The sequence below is a fragment of the Petaurus breviceps genome, unplaced genomic scaffold, assembly GCF_028583685.1.
Source record: "Petaurus breviceps papuanus isolate PSGF00001 unplaced genomic scaffold, PetGlider_PUasm1.0 220, whole genome shotgun sequence".
In the NCBI taxonomy this organism is placed as follows: Eukaryota; Metazoa; Chordata; class Mammalia; order Diprotodontia; family Petauridae; genus Petaurus; species Petaurus breviceps.
In genome coordinates, this window is record NW_027185876.1 from 20,005,138 (window position 1) to 20,026,583 (window position 21,446).

At 40.5% G+C, this 21,446-nt stretch overlaps 1 protein-coding gene across 1 annotated transcript in view; it reads right to left on the bottom strand.

Moving 5' to 3' along the window:
* The window catches only part of GPA33 (glycoprotein A33), a 20,582-nt gene extending 16,714 nt beyond the window's left edge, over positions 1-3,868 (bottom strand). Inside the window, exons 1-3 of the mRNA XM_069094514.1 lie at positions 3,820-3,868; positions 2,648-2,802; positions 590-806 (exon numbers count right to left, since the gene is read on the bottom strand). Coding sequence (XP_068950615.1) covers positions 590-806; positions 2,648-2,802; positions 3,820-3,868 — 421 coding nt within the window. The remainder of the gene's footprint in view (positions 1-589; positions 807-2,647; positions 2,803-3,819) is intronic.
* Between the last annotated feature and the right edge of the window lie 17,578 nt (positions 3,869-21,446).

Below are 21,446 nucleotides of genomic sequence, written 5' to 3' on the forward strand. Positions count from 1 at the left end.
GAAGGAAGGAAGGAAGGAAGGAAGGAAGGAAGGAAGGAAGGAAGGAAATAAGCATTTATTAAAATCATATTATGGCAGGCACTATGCTAAGAACTTTACAAATGTCATCTCATTTAATCCTCACAACAACTCTGAAAGGTAGATGCTATTATTATCCTCATTTTTAGTTGAAGAAACTGAGATAGACAGAGGTTAAGTGACTTACCCAGGGTTACAGTAAGTATATTGAGGCTAGATTTGAACTCAGGTCTTTCTGACTTCAGGACAGCAGTCTGTCCACTGTGCCATATAGGTGCCTCAAGTAGCCCAAGGTCAATCAGGTATTAAGTGGCAGTCAAACTCAGATTTGCTGAATCCAAACCCAACACTCTTTCCATTATTCTGTGCTGAGAAGGATCAGAAGTGTATCCGTACCAGTTACCTAGAGCATGGGACTAGTTTTATAAGAGTGTGGTGTTAAGCATAGTATATGTTTAATTAATGTGTGTATGGTTTTATTTAAAAATCAGTTTCCTCTTCTTAGATGACTACTGTATCCAAACCTGTGAAAGGGAACAGGAGGATAATGGGAGTAGCTGCTGCCTCTCACCCAGAACGAGGAGCTCCATCCTTGCTTGTCTGTTTTGAGTTAAATCTCCATCAAGCATCAGTAAGCATTCATAGGTCCCATTGTCATCCATGGTCAGCTGCGTAATGGTGATGGAGGCATTGTTTTGCAGATAGTTGCCAGTGAGGCTGACCCTATCCACGTACCGATTCCCAAAGGTGTACTGATTTGAGGAGAAGGACCATAAGACTACTTGATCCTGTAAGAAAAATAAATGTCACTCATCTCCTGCTCCACCAGGAATGCCCCCCATGCTAAGCTAGGATAGGCAGTTCCCCTCCTACCTGTTGCCAGCCTTGGTTTTTAGCCCTTTAAGGTCCTAGAACCTTGAAGTTTGGAAGCAAGTAAAGGTCTAGAAGACATGAAGTTGGAGGAGACCTTAGGCATCAATGATTATAAGCCCCTCCTTCTACAGATAAGGAAAGTGAGTTCTAGAGAGGGAAAGTGATTTGTCAAAAGTCACAGCTAGGAAATAGCAGACTGGAACTGGAAACCCAATCCTCTCCAAAAATATTTTTTTTCTCTCCATCACTGAACTACAGTAATTAAAAAGGTATTATCTTAGGGTACTTTGTTAGACCTTTTACACCAGTCACATCAAGCCTTGAATTAAAGTAATTTATCCAGTCTTCTTTTTCTTAATTAGGCATTTAGTCATTCAACAAACATTTACCAAGCACTTATATTTGCCAGGTGCTGGGGAAATATAAAGTTTAGATAAAGCACAGTCCCGTCCTTCATAGAGCTTACAAACAAGCAGAGGGTTAAGATACAAACACAGATAGCTATTTCTCAATATTATATAAGTTCTTTAGAGAATTGAAAAAAAAACATCTATTTGAGATTTAAAGAAAAAGGTTATTGTTTTTTAAAGCAATCGGGGTTAAGTAACTTGCTCAAGGTTACACGGCCAGGTGTTTCTGGGTGGGTGCTAAGTGTCTGAGCCCGGGATTTGATCTCCAGGTCATCCTGACACTGGAGCCGGTGCTCTTACTCGCTGTGCTACCTGGCTGCCCCAAAAAGGTTGTTTTTCAGGGAGAATCTGGGAGGCTTCCTGAAGAAGCTAGCGTTTGAGTTGGGCATTAAAGGAGACAGAAAAATAGAATGGGTCAGGGACAGGATGCCAATTATAATATTCTGCTTTCTATCCCCATAACATTGAGCTTAGTGCCATGTATTATCACGATGATGATGATGATAATAATGATAGTTAGCATTTCTATAGCACTTTAAGGTTTTCAAAGTTCATGATAATTATTATATTTATATGATAATTATAAATAATAATAGTTATGAGCCCGAGTACAGGTGGTATAGTATTCAGGTGCCTGGAAGTAGCCTGAATGAATGAATGAGTGGATGAATGAATGAAATTGCATAATAAATATCTGTTGAATGAGTCTGTTGTTGAATGAACCATCCCCAAGTGCCTACACAACCCAAACAGGGCACTTTTCCCTGAAGGTTTTACTCTGTTCTATAGGCTACCACTTTATACTTTCTCTATAAAGGGTGGATTTTCATTTTAATTGAAGACATTCCATGTTCCAAGGAAGAGAAAGACAGAGAGACAGAGACAAAGAGAAACAGAGACAGAGAAAAAAAACCAGACATACAGAAGAGAGGAGGGAGAGAAGAAGAGAGACAGAGACAGAGACAGAGAGAGGGAGGGAAGGAGGGAAGGAAGAAGAGAGAATACATACTTCAGGCCCCCAGCCAGGACCACCTAAGGCAAGATTGTAAAGCAAACTCTGCTTGTCATTCCCCTTTCTCACCTTACTGCCCAGTTTTGCCCTTCCCTAGACTGCAGGCCCCAGGATACTGTCCCTATCAGGAAAGAAGGGGGAGTACTGACTGGCCTCCTTATTAGTGCTAAAATAAGCATGCAGGTAACAAGGTATTCTCCTATGTATAATGCTGTCTCAGGACTGAGCTTCATATCCAAGGTGACCTCAGTAGAATTAGGTCACCTTGCCCAAACATTCTACTTTTCTCCAGCCCTTCTCTTCTCTCCCACTAAGAAGATGTATAACTTCTTACTGGAGGGTCCATTAGAGGCTTATCCCATTGAATGAATCCGTTTCTTGTTGCAATTGTTGTCTCGTACAAACATTGGAGTGTGGCATTGTACCCTCGGGCAGCTCGTAGGACCTTCGTGGGTGTTTGCACAGAGATGGTATAAGCTGTTCCCCAGACTGAAATGGAGATAGAAAGTGAGGTGAGACAAATACATAAAACTGGTACATGCCCTTTCCTCTCCAAGAACTTCTCTCTCTCTCTCTCTCTCTTTTTTTTTTTGCCTTTTGGAGGGCAATTGGGGTTAAGTAACTTGCGCAAGGTTACACGGCTAGGTGTGTGTGTGTGTGTGTGTGTGTGTGTGTATGTGTGTGTGTCTGTGTGTGTCTGTGTGTGTGTGTTAAGTGTCTGAGGCAGGATCCGAACCCAGGTCCTCCTGACTCCAGGGCTGGCACTTTACTCACTGCACCACCTAGCTGCCCCTCCAAGAACATTTTTCAAAGGAGTCCCACGTTTCTGTGAGAGTGGGGTCAATCACCCTGGGCTACTCCAGGCCAGTAGCCCCAACAGAATCACCAAACAAGAGCCAGAAAAGATAAGGAGAAAAGGTGGTGGTCAGAGCTGTACCTAACAACAGGAAAATTAAACCATTATCCCAGGAGGCCAAAAATGGGGATGGGAAGACAAAGTCCTTCCTTGGAACTTTGGGTAGAAATGATGGTTTCCTCCTTGTTTGTAATAAAGGAAAGCCAGGAATAGTCTGATACAGGCCTTAACTTTGGGGAGGGCAGATTTCAAAGGGTTCAAATAGTTCTATTGACTAAAATTCTACACGGGAGGTCAATGTAGGAGAGATGGGAGGCCCTGAAGAATGAAATTCTGAAGACACGAAAAGAAATAATTCTGACAAGCTGGGGAAAAAAAAAGAATTGTCTGAAGACATAGGTGTGGTTGTCTAGAGAACTCACCTACATGTTAAGATTTTTAAAAGATATATACAGGTTATAATACCCAAGCTTGACCCTGAAGAAGAGAGAAGACTTTGAAACTCCTTCCCATCGGGCAGTTGGAAGAATATGGGTGTGGACCAATTAATCAATAAACATTTATTAAGCATTGACTGTGAGCCAGGCATTGTGCTAAGCAATGGAGATATAGTGAAAGGTAAAAACAGCCCTTGACTACAAAGAACTTACCTTCTAAAGGGGGAAAAAAATGTAAATAATGCAGTTGATTGAAGGTCATTTCAGAACAGAAAGCAGTAGCAGCTGAGAAAACCAGGAAAGGTGCCTTGTAGAAGGTGAAATTTGAGCTGAATCTTGAAGGAAGACATGGGAAGGAGATGGAGATAAGGGCATGGAGGACAAGCATGGGGAAAACTAGTGCAATAGTATGAACCCAATTGGCATGGTTTCATGATATTCTCAAGTTCCATTCAACAGCACATGGATTAGTAATAAAGGAGTTAGGTAGTGTGAGTAATGTAGAGTTGGCGTTTGGCAAAATAAGCCAAATTTGTAATTGGTTATAGCAAAAAGAGGCAAGAGGTTTGAGAGTAGGATAGTGTGGAGTTAAATAGGAGTTAAGAAAGAGAAAAAGGAAGAATGTAGCCAGTTCAGGGTGATAACCTGGGAAATAATTGAGGGATGAAGGCAGTGGTGGTCAAGGTGAGAACAAAATACAGGGTTGAGTTTGTAAGGCATAGAAAAAGATAGATGATAAATATGAATGGACAAAATAAATTTTGAGTTCATGAACATGGAACACTTGTGGGTGATGGCAACATCAAGGCTTGGATAATCTGTCTCTGTGTGTAGCAAAGGTGAAGCGGGTATATAGGTCATGGAACTGAGTAGACTGAGAACCTAGAGAATCATAGTATTGAGAGCATCGATATGTATATAGAACTCCCCTAGTATGAGGGCAACAGTTTAAACATTGGATTTATGTCAGATGGGAATGATGTAGTAGGGTTTACTGAACTAATTTTTTCTTGTTCTTTCATTTTTAATTATTTTGTTAAGAAGAATGACTTTCTGAGGAGGGGAGGACATGTGTGTATATGTATATATGTGATATATATATATACATATATGTATAGAGAGAGAGGAGAGAGAGGGGGAGATATATATAGAAATTAAGGTTATGTGAAAACAAAAGATATCAATAATTTAAACATATGTATGCACAAGCCATTCTGAAAAGCAATCTGGAAATTTGCAAGAAAAGCGGCCATTCCCATTGATCCATACAAAGAGTCCACTGCTGGACATATATCCCAAGGAAGTCAATGACAACAAAAAAGGTCCCCAATACAGCAAAGTATTTTTTTTGGAGGGGAGAAGGCAAGGCAATTGGGGTTAAGTGACTTGTCCAAGGTCACACAGCTAGTAAGCGTGTCAAGTGTCTGAGGCTGGATTTGAACTCAGGTCCTCCTGACTCCAGAGTCAGTGCTCTATTCACTATGCCACCTAGCTGACCCTAAGGTATTTCTAACAGCAACTTTTTGTAAGTAGTGAAGAATTGGAAACAGAGTAGATGCACCCAGATTGGGAAACAGGATTAACAAACTGTAGCATATTAATTTAATGGAAGATTAATGTGCTATGAATAGCTAAGAACATAAGGGTACCAAGAAACATGTAAAGATGTATATGAAATGATTCAAAGTGAAGTGAGCAGAACCAAGAAAATAATATTTACAATGACTACAATAATGCAAGTGAAAAGAACAACAAACAATTGATATCTGATGCCCCAAATCATAATGACTAAGCTCTTATACCTAAAGAAAAGGTATAAGAAAATACCTTCTCTTGGACCTTTGAAGAAGGGGGAAGTTGATGGTATTGGAAACTGACATCATACTTTTGGGATATCTTAGAAATTCGTTTTGTGGAGATTTTCTCCTTTTCCTTTTTTTAATATTTTATTTAAAGGAACGACTCTCTGGAAGGAGAAGTCAGGAGGAATATGATGAGAAATATAGGCAATAGAATAACAAAGGCTATCAATAAAATGTATTTTTAAAGGTAAAATATAAATATATCATATTTATATATGTGTAAAAGATGGGAATAAGATCAGGGAACTGAGCATGAATACAGGAATGTGACCCAATGACTGGCAAGGAAGGTAAGGACAATGAAAAAGGATGTTTTTCAAGTTATAATGGGCATAAGAGGAGGATCAAAGGAGTGTTAGGCCCACTGCTCAGGGTGGATGGGATAGGGAGATCTGACAAAAGGAGGAGGCTTGAGCTGCTCCATTGTTATTTTGCTACAGTTTTCTGCCAAGGAAAATAACCTTTGGACTATAAAGGACAGAACAGAGATGGCTAATAGGGAGTTGATTCCCAAGATAAGTGGGGAGCTGGGAAGAGAGCACCTCCAGTAGAAGCTTTTGATGAGTTCAAGCCACCTGGCTCAGATGAACTATATTTATCCTAAGGGTCTGAAAGGACTGGTGGATGTGATTGCAGAACCACTGTGAGTGATATTTAAAAGATTATGGAAAATAGGAGAGTTACTGTGGGAGTGAAGAAGAGCAAACGTACAGATTTTTTGAAAAGGGAAGAAAATAGTGTCTGCAAACTAGGCCAACAAGCTTGACTTTGATCCTGGCTAAAATCTAGAATGAATGGATTAAAAAAAAAAAAAAGATGGTTGATGAATGTTTAAAAAAAATGGTAGAGCCAAAGTGGCTTTGTTAAGAACAAGTCATGGAAAACTAGTCTTATTTCCATTTTTGACAAGAAACTAAAATAGCCCAGTGAAAGGAATTCACTAGAGAAGAATAATTTAATGTTTATGGAACTAACCCATGCAAAATACACACACTCACATCACCTTGGTGTAAATGGGGAAATTGACATTATTCTTCCACATAAGAAAATCCATTTTCATTTTTTAAAAAATCACAATCATAAGGAGATTGTAGAGAATGACAAAAGTCTGATGGAGATACCAAATACCTCCAATGTATAGTATTGAGAAGTACCACTCTTCAGGGCATTCAAGGCATTTCACACATATGGCCCCATTTGCCTTCACAACCACCTCCTGAGGGAAGAGAGGGGACAAATACAGCCAATGCATGAATGGCTATTGGGGAAAGGTGGAGAAACAAAGGAAGGCAGATAGGAAGCACCTATAATGTATACAGTTAGAACAGTGGCTTTAGTGGTTAAGTGGAACTGGATGCCAAATACCTCCAATATATAGTGTTGAGAAGTGCCTTTCTTCAGGGCACCAAGGCATTTCCCAGATAAGAGATTCTCCCCCAGACCCAAGGATGTAATGAGCTTGAACAGCATCATTATTTGCTGCTTTCAGGATAGCACTAATTATATAAAACCTTCCCCTATCCCTTGGTCCCACTTTCTCTTTATTTTGTCCCCCTCCACCATTTTTGTAAGATTTACTCATCCTATTCTTCTGCTGGTATTCTAATGGAAGGAGACCTGAATTAGGAAGTAAGGAGAAGGGAGTTCTTATCCTGATGCTACTGTTAACTTGATAACCTTTCATAAAACCAGAGAATTTTAATTTAGAAGAGACTTTAGAGATCACCTCCTCCAGACATTTTGAAACTATTTCTGTGGTAGATCTCTTCTTCAGGCAGTCTGGTGAAGTCTTGGGACCCCTTCTCACAATAATGTTTTTAATTACAAAAGATAAAATATGTATAATTACGAAGGAAAATTATATTGAAACAGTTATCAAAAATATTTATTTAAAGTTCCTCGTCCCCAGGTAAAGAACTCCTGACCTAGTCCAACATTCCATTTTTACAGATGAGAAATCAGAGGAAGGTAAGTGTTCAGTGTCACATAGCCAGAAGTAGAAAAGTTAGGGTTCAAAAACTAATTTTTTCTACCCCAATAATGGATTTACTGGGTGGTTTGGGGAAATCACTTAATCTCTGCATATTTCAGCGCCATTATCTTTCCATTTCGAGAGTTGAACAAATGACCTCTGTAGACTCCTTAAGAATAGAGACTGTTTTTTGCCTTTCTTTGTAGTCTCAGCTCTTAGCACAGTGCCTGGCTTGTAGTAGGAGTTTAAGAAATGCTTGTTGATTTTATGTAATTGAGGTCTCTTCTCCCTCTGGTGCAGACCCTCATCACTTCATGCCTAGAGGTGATGCTATCATAATAGCTTGCTGGTTGGTCTCTCTATCCCAAGTCCTTTCCCTCTCCAGTCCATCTTTGACTCAGCTGCCATATTGATCTTCCTTAAATACAGATCTGACCATGTCACCTCCTCACTCAATAAACTCCAATGGCTCCCTATTACTTTCAGGATAAAATATTAATTAAATCCTGTTAGGATTTAAAAACCCTTCCCAGACTAGCCCCTTCCTACTTTTCCAGTCTTCTTAGATTTTCAACCCCTCCACATATTCCATGACCCCACAGCAAGGGGCTCCTTGCTAGCTGTCACAAGTGACATTCCATCTCCGGACTGGCTGTCTACCGTGCCTGGAATGCTCTCTCTCCTTTCTGCCTCCTGGCTTCCATGGCTTCCTTAGGTCCTCAACTAAAATTCCACCTTCTGCAGGAAGCCTTCCCTGACCTCCCTTCATTCTAATGTTTCTCCTCTAAAATTACCTCTCATTTGTATTGTGTATATGCGGTACTACTACTCTTTAAAATGTGAGTTCCTTGAAGTCAAGGCCTATTTTTTTGCCTCCCCCCCCCCCCCCCTTTTGTTCAGTGGTTTGGAACATACTAAGTATTTAATAAAAGTTTATTCATTGACTTTTTAAAAAGGCTAATATTCTATGAAAAAAATTCCTGAAATGCCAAATTGCCTAGTTTTGATCTGCCTCTCGCTTCCCTTGCAGAATGTGCAGAGAGCCTAGAAAGGAATCTTTTGTCTCCATTGATTAGCCTACAGACCCAGCCTGCAACATCAGACAGCATTGATCTAAGAGGAGACCACGGCCCCACAGTAACCAAGAATGATCTCCAGATGGGCCCCCACAAAGGAGCTTTGAGACCTTCCCTTAGGTGAAAAGAGAGACAGCAGGAGATTGGGTTTAATGCTTCTCTACCTCACCCAGCAATCAGAACGGACCTGGATCTGAAATCATAAAACTGGTAATCTTTCCTCATCACAACTTTTTAAAAAATTTCTTCTTTAAAACCTGCTCTCAGAAAAGGACCTGTTATCCGTCATCTATACCTTAATGCATATTTGAAGCATGCTTTCCCCCTCCAAGGAATATTTGCATCTCAAGTTAGATCTCTAATCATGAAATAGAAGAATTTATTCTCCAGCAGGAAGAATGGAAGGTACCTGGGAGAAGGTGGGCAAGCTCTTAGGAGGAGGACCTGGGCTGCCTTTCCCTTACCCTGAAATTACCTTTGGACAGCCATCATCTAGTTATGCAAGTTTCCTGGCAGGGAAGAGGGGCCAATAAAGGTGCTGGTAGATACCAAGAGGGGTGGGGCTCTTTAATGCTCTATCCCCTGAGGTCTCTACTTCTCCTTCACTTTGCTACCTGATTCATCTTCCTTTTGCATAGGTAAGTCATGCTTAGAATGATATAGCTACAAAATCTTCAACAGGTTACTCCTACCTGACAAGCAAGAAAGCAAAAACAAACAAAAAACAGTAGATCAGGGGTTGGGCTATGTGGACTGATTGCAGTCTTATCTTTGTAACTCACTAGCTATGTCACAGGGAACAAGTCAGAGCTATTTTCTTGATTAGGATGAGAGGTTTGGATTGAGTGATTGCCAAAGGCCTGTGGAAAGAGCCCTAAATTTGGAGTTTGAGGCCCTGGCTTCCAATCTTGCCTCTGTTACTTACTACTCCTGGGAAGCTGGGTGAGCTGCTTTGCTGATCTGGGCCTCAGTTTCCCAACTGGTCAAATGAAGGAATTGAGTTAGATAGCCTCCAAGAGGGAGTGGACTGGAATCAGCTCTAACCACCTCATGAGCACCAATTGTGAAATTTTTAGTGTGAGCATTTACACCTTGGAAATGGGCAGATACTATAAACCAGGGCTTGATATTATGGTTTTATTGATTGTCTGAACTTGAGAGAGTGATGAAGAAAATGTTGATAATGCACATTGAAATGAAAAGTATATCCTTGTATATCCCTGGGGTTTTCCCCATATCCCCACTTTTGCTCATAGCCATTCTCTGCATCTGCTGTCCCTCTTCCCTCTTCATTTGCTGAATTCTTACCCATCCTTTAAAGCCCAACTCAAATGGCATTTTCTCCATAGGAAGAAAGGAAACAAATATTTATTAAACACCCACTATTTGCTAGGTACTACATTCAGAACTTTACAATTATTATCTCACTTGAAACTCATAACAACCTTGGGAGGTAGATGCTATTTACAGATGAGGAAATTGAGGCAGACAGAGGTTCAGTGATTTGCCAATGTCTGAGGTCACATTTGAACTCAAGTCCTCATGACTCCAGGTCCAGAACTCTATCCACTGAGCCCCCAGCTCTAGGCCCTCTCTAACCTGCTTCCATCTTGGTAATGACCTTTCCATGAACGTTTGTATGTGCTTCTCGAATGTTTTTTTTTCCTGAAATAGTGCATATTATAACTATGTATTTGCATCTAATGTGCCTGCATTAGAGTGGGGATTGGTCTGTCTAAACTTTGGATCTCATCCCAGCCTAGCTCAGTGCTCTGCGTACAATAGGGGCTTAGCTGATGCTTGTTGAAATGATATGAAATGAAATTAACTGAATTGCATGGAAGACACTTCCCAAAGAGCTCCAAGTTCTGTGATGACTTGGCTTCCTTGAGCACCTTCTCATAGCTTTGGAGTCTGGGTTCAAATCCCCACTTTGTTCCTTACACCAAGGGGCCTGGCAAATAGTAGATATATAATAAATACTTATTGACTGACTTTACTTCTCTGGGCCTCAGTTTCCCACCCTTCCTGTAAAATGAAGAAACTGGACAGGATGATCTCTAAACTGTTTCACCTTTAAATTATATCACCCTGGGTCACACCCATATTTGATAATTATGATTTATGGGACCAGGAAACAAAGGAGGAATCACTGGGGCAATGGACTCATTATAGTGTGGAGACCAAAGGTCATTATGCGTTTAGAAAGGAATAGAGAGGGAGGGAAAGGGGCAGAATGAAAGGGGAAATTGGTGGGGCCCCACTCTCCAGGGCAGCAGCTGTAGGTCCAACTTAGCAAGCAGAGAAAAAATGGAGAATTCATAGGAGCAGAAATGGAAGCCACAACGCAGAGTTTCCCAAGCAAGGAAAAGTCACAACTGTTTTACTTCGCGGAATAAAACAGGAATTCAGGAATGAAGCTGGTCATCTGTCCTATCCATAGTAGAGGACTTGCCTAGCCTTAATCATTGAATGGGTGTTGCCTCAGTTAAACTGAGACCTGTTAAAGACCTTAAAAAAGGTCCTTAAAAAGGTCAAAGTCTCCCACTGCATCCTGAGCCATCTCCAGTGGTCCTGATCTGTTCTTGGCCACCAGACCCAGATGGCTCCAGAGGAGAAAGTGAAGCTGGTGACTTTACACAACTCTCCCTCACTTAAATCCAATTCACTTGCAAGTCAGGACATCACTGTCCCAATGCTATGGTCCTCCTCTTTGAGAACAAAGGACAAACAAGCCTAGGGGACAGGAAACTGCCCAAATGGGATGATTTGAAGGGCCACAAAATACTCCTTGCATCTCCCTAAATATTTCCTTTTCCTCTCCTTTTGGCCCCACCTCATATTCCCACCTAGCCTGACATTCTTACCATGAATCAGGGAATCATTGAACCCATGGAATTGGAAGGCAACCTGCAGATCAGCTAATCCAGCCTCCCTCCCAGTGCAGGGATCTAATCTACAAAATCCTGGACCCACAGTCATAGAACCTGTTTGAAAACTTCTAGAAGTGAGAATTCACTACTTAAGGAGGAAGAGCTAAAACGATGATGATGGTGATGATAGCTAGCATTTCATTAGTGCTTTAAGGTTTGCAAAATGCTTTACAAATATTATCTCATTTTATCCTCACAACAACTTGAGGAGATGGGTGCTATTATTATTATTATCCATCACTATTATATAAATGAGGAAACTGAGGCAGAGAGAGTTTGTCTGAGAGACTTGTCCAAGGTCTCACAGCTAGCAAGTGCCAGATTTAAACTGGGGTCTTCCCTACTCCAAGTCCAGCGCTCCAACCCCTAGCTACCACTATAATATCCTTCTGGACAAAATGAACAGATGTCCTTGACTCTAATGCTTAACCTATGATTAAATTATCTTAAGTCCTAAGGAGAAAGCACCTAAGTCAGCTTATTGGGCAGAGTGCTGAACTTTAGTTCAAATCCTTCCTCAGACACTGATTGACTGTGCTGTCTTGGGCAAGTCCCTTAAACGCTCTCAGTCTCAGTTTCCCTCTCTGTAAAATAAGGATAGTTAATAGAGGTAATGTGAAGATCAAATAAGGCAACATGTTTGCACTTTGCAAACCTTAATGTGCTACATAAATGTTAACTTTTAGTCTCATCTCCTCTCTGCTCAGGAAGCTGCCTTTTCACGCCTCACCTAGATGATTGCTCTCCCTGCTTCAAGCCTCTCCCCGTTCCTGCCCATCCTCTATGCTGCTACCAAAGTGATTTTCCTTAATCATATATCTGATCATGTTATTCCTTTACTTAATAAATGCCAGTGACTCCCAATTGCCTCTAACATTGAATATGAAGACCTCTGTTTGACTTTTAAAGTCCTTCCCAATCTTTTCCCAGCCTATCTTCCTTTCCTCATTGCATATTAATTTGCTTCCATGCTCTGGGACCAGCTAAGCCACCCTGTGTTCCTCTTACGTGTGCCGTTATGATCTCCTACCTCCACACTTTTCCTCCATGCCTGGAATGCATTCTTCCTTGTCCCCACTTCCTAGGATTCTTCTCTTCCTTCAAGACGTATGACTGTCTATAATGAAGCCATCCCTGTTTCCCTAAAATGCTAGGCCCCTCCCTCTCAAATTATCCTGTAGTTAACTACTTTGCATTTATTTTCTTTATATTTATATTGTGCGTACTTTTATAGAAAGGTAGCATATGGAGAGGGGCTTTGGAACAACAAAGACCTGCATTCAGGTCCTGTCTCTGACATGTACTTGCTGTGTGACCCCAGGCAAGTGACTTAACCACTCAGGTCTCTAACTCTCCAAGACTATAAGACACAGAGAAGGTATACACCTACGTTGGCAGAGAAATTCCTCCCTAGGGAGTTCCTATAATGATGAAATGGTAGTTCTAGTCCCTATTCCTAGCTTATATACATATCAGTACATATATGTGTATGCACACACATATACATATATACATATGTGCATGTATACATATTAAATAAACACATATTTATATATGTGTGTATATAAAATACATGCATATAGACATACATACGAATAGGTAGTTAATTGACTCAGTGGATAGAATATTGGACTTGGAATCAGGAAGTCCTTAATTTAAATCTGACCTCCGATGCTTACTAGCTGTGTAATTGTGGGGAGGTGACCTGCCCATTCTCAGCCTCAGTTTCCTCATCTGAAAAATGAAGATAACAGCACCTACTTTTCCAGGGCTGTTATGAGGAGAAAATGAGATAATATTGGTAAAACACTTTGTAAACCTTAAGGTCCTATGGAAACTATTTATTGTTTTATGTATACATGATTTCCCTCATTAGAAAATAAAATTCCTTGTAAGTAGAGATTGATTCATTCATTATTTCTCCATCTTCAGTGTGTGGCTCAGTGCCTAGCACATAGTAGGTGCTTATTAAAATGCTTGTTGACTGAGTAACCTTGGGCAAGTCACTTAGCTTTCCTGGGCCCAGTTTCTTCAATTCTAACAGGAGGGGATTAGATTATATAATTTCAAAGATCCTGTCTCTCAGAGATCCCATAACCTTTTGACTTGGAGGTTTTGGTGGACTGAAACAACAAATTATGAATGTGAAATTGAATGAAAAGGCAATGCTTAATCTGGTGAAGAGAAGACTTGATAAGGTCTTCATTGTATGGGCTGTCACATGGAATTAACTGGATTAGATTTCTTGTTTTGCTGAGCCCTAGAGAGAGAAAAAAATTAGGGTAGAATGGGTAGAAGCTTTGGAGAGACAAATTAAGGACTGAAGTCAGAAGGAACTTCCTAAAAACAAAAGCTAACCCAAACTGGTTTAACCAAAATGGGGTGCTTTGGAAGGTATTGGTTTTCTCCTAAATTGAGGTCTTCAGGCAAAAGCTATGTGACCACCTGTTCAACAAAGTAAGGTAGATGACACAGTGGAATCTAGAGTTCAGGAAGACCTGAGTTCAAATCTGGCCTCAAGTACTTACTAGCTCCATAACCCTGCGCCAGTCACTTAACCTTTGTCTCCCTCTTTTATATCTGTAAATGAGGATAGTAATAGCACCTGCCTCCCAAAGTTAAGAGGATAAAATGTGCTAATATGGTAAAGTGCTTTGCAAACTTTAAACCGTTATATAAGTAAATGCTACTTGTTGTTGCTATTATTATCTTAAAGATGAGATTGTTGTTCAAGTATGGGTTGGACAAGATGATCTCTAAGGGTCTTTCCAATTCTTGGGTTCTTTGTCAACTAAAAAGCTCATTTGATTTTAGGTTGCATTAATAGACAGTATTCAGAATTAGAAAGATGATAGACCAAATGCCTTTTATTGTGCTTAGACCGTATCTGGAGCATTTAGTTCTGTATGCCATATTTTGGGAAGGGTATTGGCAGTCTGAAACCCAGGCAGAGGAAGGTCATCAGGATAGTAAATAGACTCAAAACTATGGTGAAGGTGTTAGTTTGATGAGGAAAAGATGTAAGGGCTGGGATAGTATAGTGGATTTGGAAAGAAAGGAATTGTGTTTGACATTCACCATTTCAGGCAAATCACTTCATTTTTTCTCTCTTTACATTTAGTCTAGGAGGAGACATAACATGACAATATAATCTTAAGGTCCCTAATTCTAGAACCTATCTAAGTATTTGAAAGGTTGTATTTTTTAGATTAGATTAGTTGACCCCAGAAGGCAGACTGAGGACTAATGAATGGAAGTGATGTGAAAGTCCAATGTAAAATTTTTTTAATAATTAAATTTTTACAATTCTTAATAACTAAATCTGTCTAAAAGTAGAGTGGGCTGATTTGGGAAATGGCTTATTCCCTGGCATTGAATGCTTTCAAAGAGAGTCTGGATGAACATTTGTTGGGTCTATTGTAGAAGGATTTAATGCTTATTGTAGAAGGATTTAATGCTTAATGTATGAATGGGACCAGAGAACTTCTAGTACATTCCCAAGTCTTAGATCCATATTCCTATGGGTCAGAATTAAAAGGGTCTTTGAAAAGTAAAATGTCATCTAACAGAATGAGCATAGTAAATTATTCCTGCCCATTGGTATTCTAGCACAAGAGATTTTGTCAAATTATTGCCTTTTACCCATCAAGGCCCTACGAATGGGCAGCCAAAACTATTTATTAAATATCTATTATTATGCTAGATTTGAGTTCTGATAGATTAGGAAAAATGAGTCACTGTCCAGAGTTCTGATAGATGGAGACAGATTAAGAAACATGAGTCACTGTCTAGAAAGGCAGGCCCAGCTGGACTCCCACAGTTGAGAGTTCTACATATCCAGGGCAACCCAAAGGTATTAGTCACTGGGCACCAGGGATGTAGGGAGTGAGGGGGACAAAGCCAAAGAGTCTAGAGAAGTGAAATTGGTTTTCACTTCCCTCATAATTTTTCATTAGGCCAGTCTTGCTACCCCATGAAATGTATAGATACTGCAAAAAGGGGAATGCAAACCTTGGCTTAGACATTGTATCAGTTACCCTTCCATATAGAATCAACTCTCTGAGTTGTATTTCAGAGAAAGAGGAGGAGGGATTTCCAGGAGCTTAAGGGAGAGGCGACTTCAGATTTGGAAGGAAGCAGAGCAAATGCGTAAGGGCAGGATTAAGGATCTTTGTGGTGAAGGTGAGATTTCATGATATAAGAGACAAAGAAGAAGTCCATGGCTCAGTAGATGACTCTAACTGTAACTCCCCCATGAGGCCAGACCCAGTCACTCCAGCCATAGTCTCTCTTTCCACCTTTCAAGTCCTATAGCACTTACTGGGCTTTTGTGAAGGACTTTAGGCTCATCACTAAGAATTACTATACAAGGATATGTAATTAGTCCAATAATGGGGCACAGAATGGTTAAATGACTGGCTAAGACCTCAACTTGGGTTCTCTGGTCCCAGATGCAGCTCTCTTTCCAGGCTGCCTCTTCAGATCTGTTATAATTTATAAAAACTATTAAAAGATTTTATTGCCTCAGCTGAGACTGAGCTAAGACTATGTAGCATCTAACCACAGTCACTTTTTTTTGGAAGGAAGAAGGCAAGGCAATTGGGGTTAAGTGACACACAAGGTGTCACAAGGTGACACCAAAGGTCACACAGCTAGTAAGCTTCAAGTATCTGAGGCTGTATTTGAACTCGGGTCCTCTTGACTCCAGGGCATTTAATCATAGTCACTTTAAAAAAAAAAACTACATAGACCAATTTTCCTTCTCCCTCACTCCTTTCTACCACGATGGAGAGGAATGAGGTGCCCAAATAGACCCTACCACCTAGCCCACATGTTCTACCTCAGGAGAGAAAAAAGAGTTATACTGGGTAGCAGATATTCTGACCTGGAGCTCTGGCTCAGAAGGTTTGCCTCCCTGGCAAAGACTTTGTCCCTCAGGAGGCAGGGAAAATCTCCCAAGAACTGGTTCTATAGGCTGAGTTCACCCACAGGTCACATGCCTTCTGGTTGCATGTAAATAATTTTTTTTAAGTTAAAGTCATTTCAATCCCTTTTAGTCATCCCTGAGGTTGTAGGTAGGTGAGAAGAGCTTGGGGGAAGTGTGGGATGAAAGAAAGGTCCCAAAATAGTTATAAGAGAGGATCTTGGGCTCAGGAAATAGGGATGGTCATTTGCTTTTGGTCTCCAACCCCTAAGGCTCAGAATTTTAAAAGTCCTCCCAGTCTTTTCCAGGATTTGCTCACAATCCTGACTCATTCCTGAGCTCCATTTCATCCCAGAATTACGGAGGGGTGGCGTATTGACTCAACCTGAGTTATTTCTTTTTTCCCTTGGCTATCCTCAAATTTCCAGCTAGCATATTACACCTCCATGCTAGGGGTAGGGAGGGATTTATTGAATAAGTGAATAAGTTAATGGGTTTATTGAATGAATGAAGTAATGAATGAATCATAGGATGACAAACTATGAGAACAGAAAGAGACCTTACAGTTTATCTGGTCCAACCCATTCATTTTACAGGATGAAGGAACTTGAGGATCAGAGAAGACAGAGGATAAAGAAGCAAAGTCTCAGGCTGCAAAAAGGGAGGCCTAGGTATCGTAGCAGCACTGAATGCAGGTAAGCAGATTATTTAGGGCAAGCCATGGTGGTGGAGGAGAGGAATACTCAGCCAGGCTCTCCCAACATTCCCCTCCAAACAACTTTAAAATAATGCCTCATATAGAATTCTGGAGTGGCATAGGCAACAAAAGGCCAAAGTGAGGCATTTTTCCAGCCCATGACGACTTAGAAGTTCAGAAATAGAGATCTGTGACATGGGGGAGGAAGCTGCCCCAGAGCCCACATGGATGAAACACCAGTGGTGGGACTAGGTCATGGTCTCCAGCAATACCTTGGAGAGCTCTCAAGCCAGAGATGATAAGAGGACCTGGCAAGTGGTCAGGAAGAGGGACCCCTGTACTAACACAGCTTACAGGACCAGATGTTATTTGGCAACTCCATTGCCTATACCCACTTCTGGGTCATAGTTCAAGTGTGGAGAGGAGTGCTTTTTGGTCAAGAAGCCCTGAGGAGCAGTATCACTTTCTGTCATAAGGATTCAGGGACCCTAAGGAACAGTATTGCCTTTGATCCTAAGGAAACGGGGGTCCTGAGAAGTATCATTTATTGTTCCAAGGGATCAAAAGGGATCATGACCAGCATGAAGACAAGATAACAGTGACCACACCTCTTCTCAGATCACAACATCAAAAACTTCCAAACCCCCAGAACTAACCCTAAAGATGCCAGTTTGAAAAACCGGAAGATTGAGATGGTGCTCCTCCTCTCCCCATGCCAAGAACAGAGCCCTACTTTAACATAAAGTTCAAAATCAAGAAATAGGGTAGAAAAATGAGCAAACAACAACCAAACCCCCCTCCCACCAAAACCCTGACCTGACCCTTCCCTAGTGACAGAGAAGATCAAGACACAAACTCAGAAGAAGACAATGAAGTCAAAGTAGCTATAAGCAAAAGCCTCAAAGGGAAAAAAAAGTGAATTGGACACAAACCCAACAAAAATTATTTTCAAAATCAAATAAGAATGGAAAATTAGGTGAAGAAATGAGAGCAAAGGAACTAAAATATGAAAAGATAATTAACGGCTTATTAAAAGATGCACCAAAATAATGAAGAAAACAATACCTTAAAAAACAGAACTAGCCCAATGGAAAAAGAGGTATAAAAGTTTTCTGCCTATACTTAGACAATTTATCAACTGGGTAAGGCTCTTTTTTTTTTTACACATTTGGCTCAGTTCCCTATGTATTCAGAAATAAGACTTTTATCAGAGACACTTGCTGTGAAATCTTGAAGGATCCATGATGTAATATGTTATCCACCTCCAGAAAGAGAACTGATGAACTGAGTGCAGATTAAGCATCCTTTTAAATTTTTCTCTATTTTTCTGTTTTGTTGCTGTTTTGTGTTTTCTTCTGCAACTTGGCTAACATGGAAATGTGTTTTGCATGACTTCACATATTTAATCAATATTAAATTGCTTGCCTTCTCAAGATGGGGGGAAATTTTGTGAGGAAGGGACAAAATTTGGAACACAAAATGTAAAAAAAAAAGAATGATAATTTTTTTACATTGAATTGGGAAATATTTAATGTAATTATGTGTGTGTGGGGGGGTGGGGGTTGTTTGTTTGTCTTTGTTTGTTTAAGGACACAAGTGAAACCACTCTCCCAGCCCCTTAGAAGGATTTGGTCAGATTGAGACCTGAAGAGTCTAGGGTTATCCCACTTGTATTCACAGAAGAACAAGTTTCTAAAACAAACTGTTCCATTTGGTCACAGGTCTTAGCTTGTTCATGGTAACAAATTAACTCTAGAGGAAAGCAGCCAGGTGATACAGTGAGTAAGAATGGGAGTCAGGAAGACCTGAATTCAAATCCTTCATCAAAGATTTAGTAAATGTGTGACCCTGGGCAAATCATATAACCTGTTTGCCTCAGTTTCCTCATTTGTAAAATAGAAATAATAAAAGTACCTACCTTACAGGGTTGTTGTGAGGATCAGATATATCTACGGTACTTTCCAATTCACAAAGCACAATTCAAATGCTAGTTATTTTAATTATTGTTGTCATAGATTTAGAGCTGGAAAAGACCCTAAACCATCATCTAGTTCAATTTCCTCCTTTTTACAAATGGAAAAATTGAGGTCCATAGGGGTTAAGTGACTTGCCCAAGGTCACAAAAATAGTAAGGGGCAGTCAGAACTAGAACCCAAAACCCAGTGTTGATCCCTTCCCTCCTATTTTCACCATTGGACATCTCTACAGGACAACTGGCATCAAAGTCCCAAGACTCTGTTCAGAGGCTTTCTGTTCTCTTCCTAACTTGTCCGTGACTTCTACAATGTCTTCAGACAAAATGGGCCCTACAATTCATTATCTCTCATTTTAAAAGGAAATCCTTCTCAACAAAAAGTTCTCTTCCTTGTTCTGCCAAAGTCTTGCTCAAGGACGCTGGACTGTTTATTTCACCCAGTAAATCCTCATTTTCCTTCTCTTTAGGGCCTGTGTGGAGTAATGGCTAGACAATTGGTCTCCAGGTCAGGAAGACCCAAGTTCAAGTCCCATCTCTGATAGATCTGGCCAAGGCCACCCTGGGGAAGTTGTCTCAGATAACTCTCTAAGACTGTAAGGTGCCCATCTGTATCAGTAGAAATTACTGTACCTAGGAAATCACAGTTCCATTTTAGAAAGATGAACAAACACCTCACCCATAATTTAAAAAAAAAAACCAAAACAACTTTCCTTTCTGTCTCTCCTCAGACCTTTGAAAGTAGTTACTGAGAAGGCAGCCTGTATACCATGCAAGATGAGGACCTCAGAGTGATTTTTACTAGAAAGCACCTAAGAAACATTCCATTACTACTAATGGACTTGCATCAAAAGAGCAAAAATCTCCTTTTTCCTTTATAATGAGAGAAGGGTAGGTAAGACACCAGGCCAACCACCTCTTCTCTCCCTGCTGTTGTTCCTAGACATGGGAAGATCATGATATTTACTCACGAGCAGAGAGAATGAAGAGCAGCGGTCTCATCTTCCCCACCATGGTCTTTCACTTTATCACAAATCCGTCTCAAACCTGGGGCAGGAAGTCAGTCAGTCAAAGGAACTTTGAGCCTATTAAGGCCACAACAGCCTCTTCCCTGACAAACTAAACGGATTCACTCTCCCTCTCTTCACTTCCCTCTTAACTGTGCCCTCCCCTGCCTCTGGACTGACAGGTGTGCTCTCCTGTGAGGCTGGACTTTACCCACCCACCTACCCCACCTTCTAGATGAGTAGATCTTGGCTTCCTCCTTCCTGCTATCTGGTTTCAGCTATATACAGGTATACAAATGTCATTAATGTTTCATCCACAAAGGTTGGGATTTGTTTATTGCTAGCAGGAAATTGTTCTCATGCAATGAAAAGAGAATTACATGTACAGAAGGGTTTCTCAGGCCACAATAAGATGTTGGGTGTTTCCCTCTAGGACTGCAAAATTACAGAGCATGGTATAAAATATCATTCTCTTGCTCTCCCATGCACCTCTCTTACTAGAATGCCCACCTGCAGGGAATGGAGCATAGATGGCACAGTGGAGATTAATAGAAGTAAACAAAAGAGATTAAAAACACACATTCTATAGCTCAATTCTTCCATGAAGCACCTTTTGAGTTTATGAGTAGGAGCTAAGGATAACAGGGAGAAATGATGCATGTTTCACTGACAAAGATAAAGGAAAATGACCATTTCTTGGGTTGTTTTGTCTCTGCTTCCACCTTAGGGTATGAAAGGGGCTATTTCTCCATCAACTGGGTTATATATAGGAATTTTTCGTTAATTAGTCCAAAGAAATAACTATGCATCATAGAAAAATGTAATGATTCACATTTACACGACACAGGTATAGGCACCCGGGTATTGTATTGCCCACATGGACGTTAGAGAATCATGGGCTTGTGGGCCATGGGAATGAGTTTTATTATTCAACAAATGCACGTAGTATTTAATTTGTCCACAAGGTGGCACCATACTCAAACCACCAGCCAAATGGTTGCAACAGAGTCCAAATGGTGTTCTTGGAGGGGGTTTGAGAATGGGAGAAGAAAAGGGATAGGTTATTAGTGGGAAAGAGTTAAAAATCCACACTCACCTGATTCTGAATCTAGACTAAGGGCTGATGAAATATGGCTCTGAATTATTGGAAATTTATAGGAAAATATATGGTTCTACCTAGATCCACATCTAGAATTTCCCTTTTTAATAAACAAGTTCCATGTACTCATAGGACACAATCACTCAATTCACTGTGGCCTAGTGGTTTATTAAATATATACTTAATTCACTGTGGTCATGTGGTTTATTGACACCAGCTTTATTAGGCAGCACCCCTCCCCCAACCATCAGTATCCCTCCAAAATTAGTATGAAAGGAAGGAAGGAAGGGAAGGAAGG